The 12,723-nt window shown below is 44.6% G+C and overlaps 1 protein-coding gene across 1 annotated transcript in view; it reads left to right on the top strand.

The window, feature by feature from the left end:
• LOC124264158 (HEAT repeat-containing protein 6-like) overlaps positions 1-12,723 on the top strand; it is a 35,838-nt gene that overhangs the window by 6,730 nt on the left and 16,385 nt on the right. Inside the window, 7 exon segments of the mRNA XM_046698894.1 lie at positions 2,409-2,504; positions 3,322-3,363; positions 3,365-3,691; positions 3,693-3,773; positions 11,088-11,210; positions 11,452-11,528; positions 11,749-11,878. Coding sequence (XP_046554850.1) covers positions 2,409-2,504; positions 3,322-3,363; positions 3,365-3,691; positions 3,693-3,773; positions 11,088-11,210; positions 11,452-11,528; positions 11,749-11,878 — 876 coding nt within the window.

Raw genomic sequence — 12,723 nt, 5'->3', positions numbered from 1 at the left:
CAGGAGGCTTGGTGTCCTGTGTTAGGGTTATATACAAGGACAGGAGGCTTGGTGTCCTGTGTTAGGTTTATATACAAGGGCAGGAGGCTTGGTGTCCTGTGTTAGGGTTATATACAAGGACAGGAGGCTTGGTGTCCTGTTTTAGGTTTATATACAAGGGCAGGAGGCTTGGTGTCCTGTGTTAGGGTTATATACAAGGGAAGGAGGCTTAGTGTCCTGTGTTAGGTTTATATACAAGGACAGGAGGCTTAGTGTGCTCTGTTAGGGTTATACACAAGGGCAGGAGGCTTGGTGTCCTCTGTTAGGTTTATATACAAGGGCAGGAGGCTTAGTGTCCTTTGTTAGGGTTATACACAAGGGCAGGAGGCTTGGTGTCCTGTGTTAGGGTTATATACAAGGGCAGGAGGCTTAGTGTCCTGTGTTAGGTTTATATACAAGGGCAGGAGGCTTAGTGTCCTGTGTTAGGGTTATACACAAGGACAGGAGGCTTGGTGTCCTGTGTTAGGGTTATATACAAGGACAGGAGGCTTGGTGTCCTGTTTTAGGTTTATATACAAGGGCAGGAGGCTTGGTGTCCTGTGTTAGGGTTATATACAAGGACAGGAGGCTTGATGTCCTTTGTTAGGGTTATACACAAGGACAGGAGGCTTGGTGTCCTGTGTTAGGGTTATACACAAGGACAGGAGGCTTAGTGTCCTGTGTTAGGGTTATACACAAGGACAGGAGGCTTGGTGTCCTGTGTTAGGGTTATATACAAGGGAAGGAGGCTTAGTGTCCTGTGTTAGGTTTATATACAAGGACAGGAGGCTTGGTGTCCTGTGTTAGGTTTATATACAAGGGCAGGAGGCTTGGTGTCCTGTGTTAGGGTTATATACAAGGACAGGAGGCTTGGTGTCCTGTGTTAGGTTTATATACAAGGACAGGAGGCTTGGTGTCCTATTTTAGGTTTATATACAAGGGCAGGAGGCTTGGTGTCCTGTGTTAGGTTTATATACAAGGACAGGAGGCTTGGTGTCCTGTGTTAGGGTTATATACAAGGACAGGAGGCTTGGTGTCCTGTGTTAGGTTTATATACAAGGGCAGGAGGCTTGGTGTCCTGTGTTAGGGTTATATACAAGGGAAGGAGGCTTAGTGTCCTGTGTTAGGTTTATATACAAGGACAGGAGGCTTAGTGTGCTCTGTTAGGGTTATACACAAGGGCAGGAGGCTTGGTGTCCTGTGTTAGGTTTATATACAAGGGCAGGAGGCTTAGTGTCCTTTGTTAGGGTTATAAACAAGGGCAGGAGGCTTGGTGTCCTGTGTTAGGGTTATATACAAGGACAGGAGGCTTAGTGTCCTTTGTTAGGGTTATACACAAGGGCAGGAGGCTTAGTGTCCTGTGTTAGGTTTATATACAAGGGCAGGAGGCTTAGTGTCCTGTGTTAGGGTTATACACAAGGACAGGAGGCTTGGTGTCCTGTGTTAGGTTTATATACAAGGACAGGAGGCTTGGTGTCCTGTGTTAGGGTTATATACAAGGACAGGAGGCTTGGTGTCCTGTGTTAGGTTTATATACAAGGGCAGGAGGCTTGGTGTCCTGTGTTAGGGTTATATACAAGGACAGGAGGCTTAGTGTCCTTTGTTAGGGTTATACACAAGGACAGGAGGCTTGGTTTCCTGTGTTAGGGTTATATACAAGGACAGGAGGCTTAGTGTGCTCTGTTAGGGTTATACACAAGGACAGGAGGCTTGGTGTCCTGTGTTAGGTTTATATACAAGGGCAGGAGGCTTAGTGTCCTTTGTTAGGGTTATACACAAGGACAGGAGGCTTGGTGTCCTGTGTTAGGTTTATATACAAGGACAGGAGGCTTGGTGTCCTGTGTTAGGGTTATATACAAGGGCAGGAGGCTTGGTGTCCTGTGTTAGGGTTATATACTGCAAGAACAATGAGGATACCTAAACTGCACATAACCTGAGTGATACTGCTAGAACTCATCTATCTACCAACAAGTTTCAATTTGCCATTGTAAAAGAATTCAAACAAACTAAATGCTGTTTGTTTAAGGTTAATATCACTTCCAATGACTCAAACAACATGAACCTGTCAAATAACATTCTGACTTGGAGGGGCGGTGGGGTAGCCTAGTGGTTAAAACGTTGGCTGGTCACGCCGAAGACCCGGTTTGAATCCCCACATGGATACAATGTGTGTACCCATTTCTGGTGTCCCCTGCCATGATGTCGCTGGAATATTGCTAAAAGCGGCATAAATCCAAAACTCAGTCAGTCAGTCTGACTTGGAAGTCAGATAATTTAGTTTGTTATGATGTTTTGTGGTGATGGTTGTCATGACAGTGATGTTGTTGATGATGATGATGATGATGATGATGATGATGATGATGATGATGATGATGATGATTACTCTTCAGATCCTGATTTGTTCTTTGCGTGGCATCCAGAATCTCCTTCTCACAACGAAGTTGATGCCGTCAGACAACCTAGGACCACTTCTGGCTGGGATCAGGGTAATCATGGCGAATAGCTTTTGCATAAATTTAAGACAGCGACCCATTGGACTCATTATGTTTGCTAACACAAATCAGTTTGCATTACATTGTCTCATTGATGAATGGATATGAAGAGTCTTTTGTTAATTTATAGATATTTTGTCTTAAGCTTTGAAGCCTCAAAATTCAATTGATCAGCATCAAATCTCAAGGTAATAATAAAACAAAAACAAACTTTATAAAATTCTAAACGATGATTGCTGATTTACTCACCTCCAGAGCCACACCAATGTACCCACCAACTCTCCTACCTACCCAGACTGCCTCTGTGGTGTAGTGGTTAGAACGTCCGCCTGGAGAGCGGAAGGTTGGGGGTTTGATCCCCGGCCACGTCATACAAAAAAACCATTAAAATATGGTGCTTTTGGGTCCCTGCCTGGCGCTCAGCATTAATGGGTACAACAAGGACTGGTCGGCTCGGAGTCAGTCAGTCTGAGTGGGGTATTCATGCTTCACTGCGGCATGGTATGTCAGTGGGTTAGCACTATAAAACCAGCTTAAGTCTGGGCTAGTAGAAGCAGCCACACTTACACACGCACGCACATTGTCATATGAGCGAAATATTCTTAAGTGCGATGTTAAACCCCATTTCACCTCACCTCACCTACCTACCCACGATGCAGTGATGTTAAGCAAAATTCACTCACCCATTATCCCTCTGTAAGAGTGATATATCAGACCATGACCAAAAAAAATTCCCTTGAATTATGATGAAGGGCTGCAGAATCAGAATACTTATCGTGGTGTGTCAACTGATGAACTTTTACATTGCCAGGCCTACATGTTCCATGGTTTGTCCAGCAATCAGCTGTCCCCCCATACCGCCCAGCTTGTACCCGACTCCCATGGTGCAGTACGACCTCGGATCAGCGTCTCCTCAAAACGACAAGAGTAAATCCGACACCAAAGAAAAAGACACTCCAGCTAAGCCAGCCAAGAAATCAAGACGAAAGAAGGCTTCGAAGAAAGAGGCGGAGAAGGAGAAAGATTCTGACGCTCCAAGCACCGAATCCCCGAGGAAGACAGAAACAGAGAGTACAGATACTGCAACATCAGCTACAACCTCTGCCGAGGATGCAACCTTGACCTTTCAGACCTCTTGGATGAAGGTCTTAAGTTCGGATTCAGAGTATTCTGACACCGAGGGGAGGTCAAGCTTCCAGAGTGAGGTCCATGTGTACCAAAGTGAGGCAGACGGCCTTCAGCTGTTTCCATGCTTTAGCAAAGGTGAGAATGTTATTGATCCTGCTGAGTTGCCTGTCAGGAGAAGTTATTACACAGTTCATACTGACACAAAGAGGACTTGAATTTAACCCTCGAAAAGTGTTGGAGCAGGGTGTTGTGTCATCCCATGAACTTGAATATTTATGGCCACTTCTATTTACTATTTCCCAAAATAATGGATGTAAAGTGCTTAAAGTGTATAAAAGTCTTGGAAAGGTGCAGCGAGTTTAATAGTGTAACAGCCATAAGATTTCAGTGTCCCGTACTGGGATTTGAACCACAGACCTTCTGATATCAGGTCCCATGACCTGATGGGTTAACCCATCAGCAAGCTGACAAGGTTGGGATGTCTCTGCACCCTGCTACAATAGGAAGAATGCTGTCTTGAAGATTTACAAAAATAGTTATTTTTCCTTATCCTGACTCATGCTCTTTTGCTTGTCTTCTTCTTCTTGCGAACATAGTGGAACACTTGTATCTCCTTAATTGAAGCTCCCTTCAATGTAAAATCACTTATTGGTACTCACCACGAGTTGCTCCCCTTGGCCCCTCTGGCGGGAACAGGTGTCGCCACCCTCTGGCCATGTGCTCCACTCTCTCCTTCTTCGCCCAGTGAGCAGGATGTGAGAGCGCCTGTGTCTCCTTACACACCATATCCTTTGATATTTCTTAGTTTATTACCTCTTATAGGTTACTATAGAGGTATAGCTAGTATCCTTCACTAATTTGTATTGATTATTTATCGTATTTCTACTGTTTATTCACGTGTGTTCGTGATTGTTCAGCTAGTATTACGTTGATGAAAATCTGTACTATTTGTAGATTACGTTTTTCTGCCTCTGATCCATGTAATATGCCCTAGTTGTTCTACGCCGTTAGCGCTTTTGATTCACGTTGCAGTTACTGCATTAATTTAACTAATTCTGCATTTAATAAATATCATCTTTGCGTCTTAAGACGTGCTGCAGATAGGTCACGCAAACAAGGGCTAAACATGGCTGATACTCCAGATATTCCATCCAGTCAGCTGCTGGCGATCGACCCCCTCCCGTCTGGTGTTCTGCTAGAGACCCCATCGGAAGAGGGACGTGGGATGCAGTCCGTCACCTCTAAGAAGCGACTGGCCTCCCCAGACATCCCATCATCGCAGACGAAGTCCAAGAGGGTCTCAACGTCTTCTCAACGCAGACTTCATACCCCCAGGGCAGCGTCGACTTCCAAAGGGAAATCTACGAAGACAGCGAGAACTTTCTCAGCCGAGATCGTTCCAGCCGCAGAATTGGGCCTCTACGATGATCAGCCGATAATCATCCCCGACTTACGGCACAAGAAGCGAACGGTGTCAGCGACAGTGACTTCAGCAGAGATCACCATGCAGCCTGATGCCTCTACACTGATGTCGGACGTTATTGATGTGGACCCCTCCATTAACACCGCAGAGAAGGCTCCGACGACCTCGTCACAGACCATCCCTGAGGACCTGATGCGGCAAATTATGACCATGATGGAGGACCGCTACAGACTGCAGAAGCAGGGACCGAGCCTTCGCGAAGGCTCCAACGTAGACAGCACCCCAGAGGCACCCCCCGTCAACGTAGCAGCCAGGACGATGTCACCTTCGCGAAGGAAGTCCCGGACCACCTTGACGAAGGACCTAGATGTACAGCCTTCGCGAAGGCCTTCGCGAAGCCGGGATAGATCATCACCTTCTTCGGTTTCATCCCTAGATATGGACTCGGACCATCAGACGTCACGGAAGCCTTCGCGAAGGTCATATCGCCGTTCCCCCGGACCGGACGCAGAGGAAGCTTCGCGAAGGCATTCGCGAAGGACACCTGAATCCAGATCTTCATCATCTAGAAGGACATCGAGGGACTATACAAGAGCTTCGCGAAGCTGTCAACGTTCGCCTCACAAGTCTCCGAGAAGATCAACCCATAGACGTAGATCGCTTAGACGATCTCCGCTTCGTTCATCACCATGTCGATCACCTTACAGGTCACCACACAGATCTGCGCACAAGCCTACAACTAGATCGCCACAAGCATCACCGGACATAGAGACAGCTACACGCAGTCCTGAAGAGCATCAACCTTTCATCAATGATGATGGAATAGAGGATGATGGAGGAATTATTTTCTCCGATGCAGAGATACGGTATTGGATGGTCAATAACCTAGATCTCTCATCACCATCTAAAAGTGGCAATATGGCGCAGACTTACTTGATGAAAGAAGACGATGCAGATGCGATCACACTACCTCCGATCGACCCGATTGCGGCAGTTCCACAGAATCTAGATACAGCATTCCATAAAGCCACGAAAGTTCAGACACCGCATCTGCCAAACTTTCATGCCAAGAAGTTCTCCACGCACAACATGGACCCCTTCTACAAAGCTCAGGACATCGATGAGAACTATAAGATCATCAGCAATGTCAAGAATAAGAATTACAAGATTGATGATCGCAAATTGGCTCAGATAGAAACCATGACGAGACGTATGTTCTTTGGTTTAAATAGATCTAGAACGATCAATGAGACACTTATCACCAGATTTCGTGATACGACTTCTGAAGATGATAGAATGATTTACTCTGCCTTACTTATGCAAAAGAAGGACCAGCAGTTCCTAACGGATCATCTTACATCTGTTTCAGCAGCACTGACCTTAGCTCGTCGTCAAGGCCTCCTCGCTTCCTGCAACTGGGGTGAGAACTTTACAGCCCCACTTTATACAGCCCCATGGTCTTCAACATCCATCTTTAACGGAGAAATAGACAAAGTCTCCAAGGAAGTCACTAAGGATTCCAGAGAAGTCCTTATGATTAAATCGATGGACACACTAGCCAGCGTCATTCGTCAGACTTCACAAAGATACTCAGGGGAGATCTAAATTCACGGGCCTACAAAGAGCAAGGGATAGGAAGATAGCCAGCTCTAGAGGTAAAGATTCTTTTCGTCGCCCATATGGCAACTATAGAGGAGGGTCAGGAAGAGGCAGGACACCCAGAGGTTCCCGCAACTATAAACGCTGAAAGACAGGTTCGGAACGACTGGAGTCTTCCACCCCCCAGCCGTTCCAGTACAACCGTCACAAGTGGGTGGACGTCTCCAACTACACTGGGAAAACTGGGGAATATTTCAAGTTAAGAGAGGCTGTTTCATCACTCCTAACAAAACAGGCCATAGAAGTAATAGATCAAGCAAACATCGAACCAGGTTTCTACTCCCCAGTTTTCCTAGTTCCCAAGAAAAACTCCAAGGAGAAATACAGACTCATCTACAACATGAGCTTTTTCAACAAGAATTATCTACGCAAACCACCGAAGTTTCGCATGATACATTTACCTCAGTTACGCCAGATGATTCGCCCTATGGACTACATGGGCAGCATAGATCTACAGGACGCATACCTGCACATCCCAATTCATCCCGAATCCAGGAAATACCTACGGTTTACTCTAGAAGGGCTACACTACCAGTGGAAAGTACTCCCATTCGGAATATCATCAGCCCCCTGGCTATTCACGGGGATAACGAAACCGATTATCACCTTTCTACATCGTCAAGGGCTACGCAGTGCGTTTTACCTCGATGACTGGATACAAGTAGATCAAGATCCACAGCGTCTCAAACTACAGTTAAATTACATCATAAAGCTACTAACACAGCTAGGATGGTTAGTAAACTTACTCAAGTCGGACCTAGTACCATCGCAAGACCTGCAGTTCCTAGGCATTCGATTTATCACAAATCGCAACCGTATCGTTGTACCAGAAGACCGTTGGCTAAAGATACAACAGACCATTCCACCAGCTCTACTCTCTCCGTTACCACTTCGACAATGGCAGAGCCTACTAGGTCTTCTCACATCAGCCCAAGACATGACTGTCACAGGCAGATTACAGTTACGTCCCCTACAGGTCCTCATCAACTCACATCTCAACGATTTACAACCTTTCAGTCTACCGAAACATCTCAGACCTCATCTACTATGGTGGACCAAGAAATCGAATGTCTGCGAAGGGATTTGTTTAGCAGAGCAGGAATTCAAAACCCATCTATATGTAGACGCGTCACTCCAAGGTTGGGGAGCTCATCTCGCCAACCAGACGACATCAGGATTATGGAATCAGCAAGAAAGCAAACTCCATATAAACACCCTAGAGATGAAAGCTGTAATCAACGCCATTCTGCATTGGAGCACTTTTCTACAAAATGCGCACCTAATGATCCATACCGACAATTCGACAGTGGCGTTCTACGTGAACAAGCAAGGCTCAACGAGATCACTGAACCTTTTGAACTTAAGCTTTCAACTGTTCGATCTAACCCAAGATCTAAATCTACATGTCAGAGCAGTTCACATTCCCGGAGCCAGAAATGTACTAGCAGACGCTCTCTCGGCCTCATCTACCATCACCGACAGAGTGGATGATCAACACGGTAATATTTGCACAGATAATCAAGCAATTAGGGCTACCGCTAATAGATCTATTAAGCACACGATTCAACAATCAGCTACCGACATTCGTGTCACCAGTCCCAGACCCTCAAGCTTGGGCAACGGACGCTCTAAGCTTATCCTGGGAAGGCCTCAATGCGTACGCGTTTCCGCCGCCAGCAATAATGCCTCAAGTGTTACAGAAAATCAGACAAACACAGAGCCTACAACTCACTTTGGTCGCGCCCTACTGGCCGGCCAGAACGTGGTTTCCCATCCTAATTCAAGAAATCGGTCAACCGGCACTAGAGCTACCCAAGCGCTCAAACCTGTTAATACATCCACACACCAAACAGGTGCACGGAAACCCAGAAGTGTTCCAACTACACGTATGGACTGTATACAAATGTGTTTAAGCAAGAGAGGATATTCTGCCAGGGTGGCAAAAGCGGTTACGCTTGCCTTACGTTACTCGACTCGTAACTTGTACGACGACAAGTGGCACAGTTTCGAAAATTATGCAGCAAATAAAGGATTTACAGCGAGAGATGCTTCACATCCTCAAGTGGTAGACTATTTGTGTTACCTTCGCCAAAACAAACATTTAAAAGGTTCGACGATATCAACATATCTTGCCGCTCTTAGTTCTGTGATCACCATGAGATCGGGTGTCAAGTTGACAAAATCTCCAGAGTTACTGGCCTTACTACGTGCTTTCCGATTGGAGGACCAAAAGCGGAAGTTCCACGCCCCAGCTTGGGATCTGAATATAGTGTTACAACACCTCACTAGTGAGGCTTATGAACCTTTGGAATCAACAACTTTTGAATTTCTCTCACAGAAAACACTATTTCTGCTATCTCTAGCCACGGCTGCAAGAATGTCCGAAATTCACGCTCTAGATTACGAAAGGATACAGTTTGATGACAATCAAAACACAGCGCACCTGGGATTAAGTTGGGGTTTCATCGCTAAAAATCAACTACCAGGTCAACCAGACAGGTTATTCCATGTCGCGGCGCTATCCTCTATTCTCGGATCACAAGATACACAAGACTTATCACTGTGTCCAGTCAGAGCTCTCAAAGTTTATTTACGACAATCCAAAACAAGGCGAAGATTTCTCAAACGTTTATTCATCCCCTTATCGCCAACGACTCAAACAGAAGTGTCTCGTACCACCATATCTATTTGGATAAGGACTGTCATACTCCGTGCCTACAAGGCAGCAGGCTTGGACCCACCAACAGCATCAAATCCGCTTGAGATCAGGGCACTGGCTTCCACCCTCGCCCTACACGGTAACTGCTCATTGAACACAATTATGGAAGGATGCTATTGGAAATCTAACATGGTGTTTGCTAATCACTACCTGAGAGACATCACCACCGAGGATGTCTCTGGCATTCACCATTTCGGCCCATTGGTCCTCGCTCAGCAACTGATAGTCCCTCGTAGGCGTTAACTGTTACCCTCACAAGATTAATATGTATTATATACATACTTTATCTAGCTTATAACTCTACGGAGTTCTAGGGCTATGTATATACTTAGCTTAAGTTACTCAGCCTTAAGCTTATACTGATGTTATGTTCAGTTATACTGTGCCTCTATCAGAGTCACTTATATATATATATATATGTGTATTTTTCAATATATTATTAATGTAATACCCCAATTATGGCATTATATAACCTATGGTTTTTTAATACAGGAAATATCCTAAGTCTACGCCTTCATGAAGTTCCCGTAGGGGCTATTACAGTTATATCTATACAAAATCACTAATTATAAATCCAAAGTATTCTATTACTCCCACCTCCGTTTCCGTAGGATTCTACAAGCAAAAGAGCGTGAGTCAGGATAAGGAAAAATATGTAATTTTTGGAGTAAAATTGATATTTTATACTTATCCTGACTCATGAGGTCAGCCCTCCCATCCTCCCCACATAACACTTTGGATTTCCCTGTAAATTCAAGTGTTTGGCTCGCAAAATCAGGAGAGAGTGAAGCACATGGCCAGAGGGTGGCGACACCTGTTCCCGCCAGAGGGGCAAAGGGGAGCAACTCGTGGTGAGTACCAATTAGTGATTTTACATTGAAGGGAGCTTCAATTAAGGAGATACAAGTGTTCCACTGTGTTCGCAAGAAGAAGAAGACAAGCAAAAGAGCATGAGTCAGGATAAGTATAAAATATCAATTTTACTCCAAAAATTACATATTGCTCTAATTTCACAGCTATGCTATGCTGAGTTCCTTGTCCTGAGGGGGAGGTGGGGTAGCATAATGGTTAAAAAGTCAGTCTGTCAGGCCGAAGACCGGGTTTGAATCCACATATGGGTACAATGTGTTAAGCCCATTCCTGGTGTCCCCCCGCCGTAAATTGCTGGAATATTGCTAAAAGCGGCGCAAAACTGTGATGCACATACCAACACAGCTACCTCAGCCTCAGTCTGACAGCAGACAAAGTAGACAGAAAGCTGACCCTGACTAAACTGCTGAGAAAAAATTGAAGCTTTTGAAATTCATTACATTATACTGAAGTTGTCTCTTTGTCTTCTGAACATCTTATAGGGTGATGCAGTTTATTTTTGGATGAGTAGGAAAATCCAATTACCGTATTTCCTCAATTAAGCACTTGGCCTCTAATACTCGCCGGGGGTAAAGCAGCTAGCTAACAATTAGGTAATTAGACCCAGTAAGCGCTGAAGCGATGGGCCTCTGATGAGAGCCGGGTCTGGAACGCTGTTGAAAAAATAAGCGTTAGGCTCTTATTAGAGGAAATTCGTTACTTGAAACTTTGTCCTTATATATTCACGTAAAGCCTGTTACAGACATAGAATAAGTTTTAAATCATGTTGCTTTTACAGAATTTAGACAAGAAAATCATTTTTGGTTACTGGTCATCCTTCATTCCTGACACGGCAGGGGCAGGTAACTCTCCCCAGAATCAAACTCTCTTCACTTCCATCCTCAAGGACCCTTCACCCATGGTAAGAACTGGCATCAATCTTTAACTTCAATACGTTTGAAACTGACTGCTGCATTTTTTTGACTGTGGACCCTCCTTTTTATCTAAGTGGTGAAACTGAATGCATTTATGTGTGGTGTATTATAGACATGTGTGTACAGTTGCTTGGTCACTTGGAATTATCTATGATCAGATAGAGACTACCATTTCTTGGGTAAAGGTATATGGTATCTAATGTATCAGCTGTCTCATGATTGTTTCAGTGCCGGATGGGAGCGCTATCGGCTCTGACGGCTCTGGTAGACAGAACACGAGCCTTCCTGGCCCAGGCTGAAGAAAAGTAAGGTTTAACTGTTAAACCGTCATACACACACCCATTATACTGAGCATACACAAATCACGCTTCATTAGTTGCTCTTAACTAATTAATAACTAGGTTAATAAGTGAATTGCTTGACTTAATTGTAATAGACTTTATTAACTTAGATGACTTATATTACTATGGAACCCTGTTTATTTGAATAGCTTGATAATGATAACATGACTGCTAACATATACAGTTATCAAGTGAGAACAGCGTTCGTGCCTTTCTCCGCCGTCCTCGGCTCCATGATCAAGGAACTCCACAGATGTCTGCTGCTGGCCCTGGTTGCCGAGAACTTCCCTCTGGCTCTCACTCAACTCATCAAGGTTCGAATTAAACACTGTCTGTACTCCAATCATCTCTTACCCCTCGGACCCATGAAGATCCGGGTTAGAATTGGTCTTCAGCAACCCATGCATGTTGTAAGAGGCGACTAACGGGTGGTCAGGCTCGCTGACTTGGTTGACACATGTCATTGTATCCTAGTCGCATAGATCGATGCTCATGCTGTTGATCACTGGGTTGTCTGGTCCAGACTCAATTATTTACAGACCGCTGCCATATAGCTGGAATATTACTGGGTGCAGCATTAAACAACAAACCAACCAACTCTTAGCACTTGGAGAATGCATTGTATCTGTCCACTGCATCCTATCTATAGAGGATCCTTGGTCGCCACCTTTTGCATCTTATGCTTGTCATCAGAGGCTGTTTAAGTCAAATGTTTAGGCTCCAGCTTGTTGCTGGCTTGTCGATGTACCAGATGAAGTGGATCTTTGATCAACATAAATCAGTGGATACACATGTTGGCATCCACTCTCACACAAAAAAAAATGCAAGCACACACATAGTATTTTAAATATCAAAATAAGTCCTGAGTTCGATTCCCCACTTGGGTATAATGTGTGAAGCCCATTTCTGGTGTCCCCCACTATGATAATGTTGGAATATTGCTGAAAGTGTCGTAAAACTGAACTCAATCACACTCTCAACAAAAGTCACAAATATGTTGATCAAAATTTGGTTGTTGGTGGTGAAAGTCAAATGACATAAAGACTATCTTTGAGAGACTGAAGTAAAGAGTAAAGTGAAGGTGAAGTCATGGTGTCACTGCATCCCTTATTTTTTACATAAACCTGAAAGTGTTGCTTGTGACATTATTTTTTTTCCT

This window comes from Haliotis rubra, unplaced genomic scaffold (assembly GCF_003918875.1).
Source record: "Haliotis rubra isolate DU_JTF1 unplaced genomic scaffold, ASM391887v1 Scf910, whole genome shotgun sequence".
Classification (NCBI taxonomy): domain Eukaryota; kingdom Metazoa; phylum Mollusca; class Gastropoda; order Lepetellida; family Haliotidae; genus Haliotis; species Haliotis rubra.
This window is presented reverse-complemented; position numbering and strand designations above follow the sequence as displayed.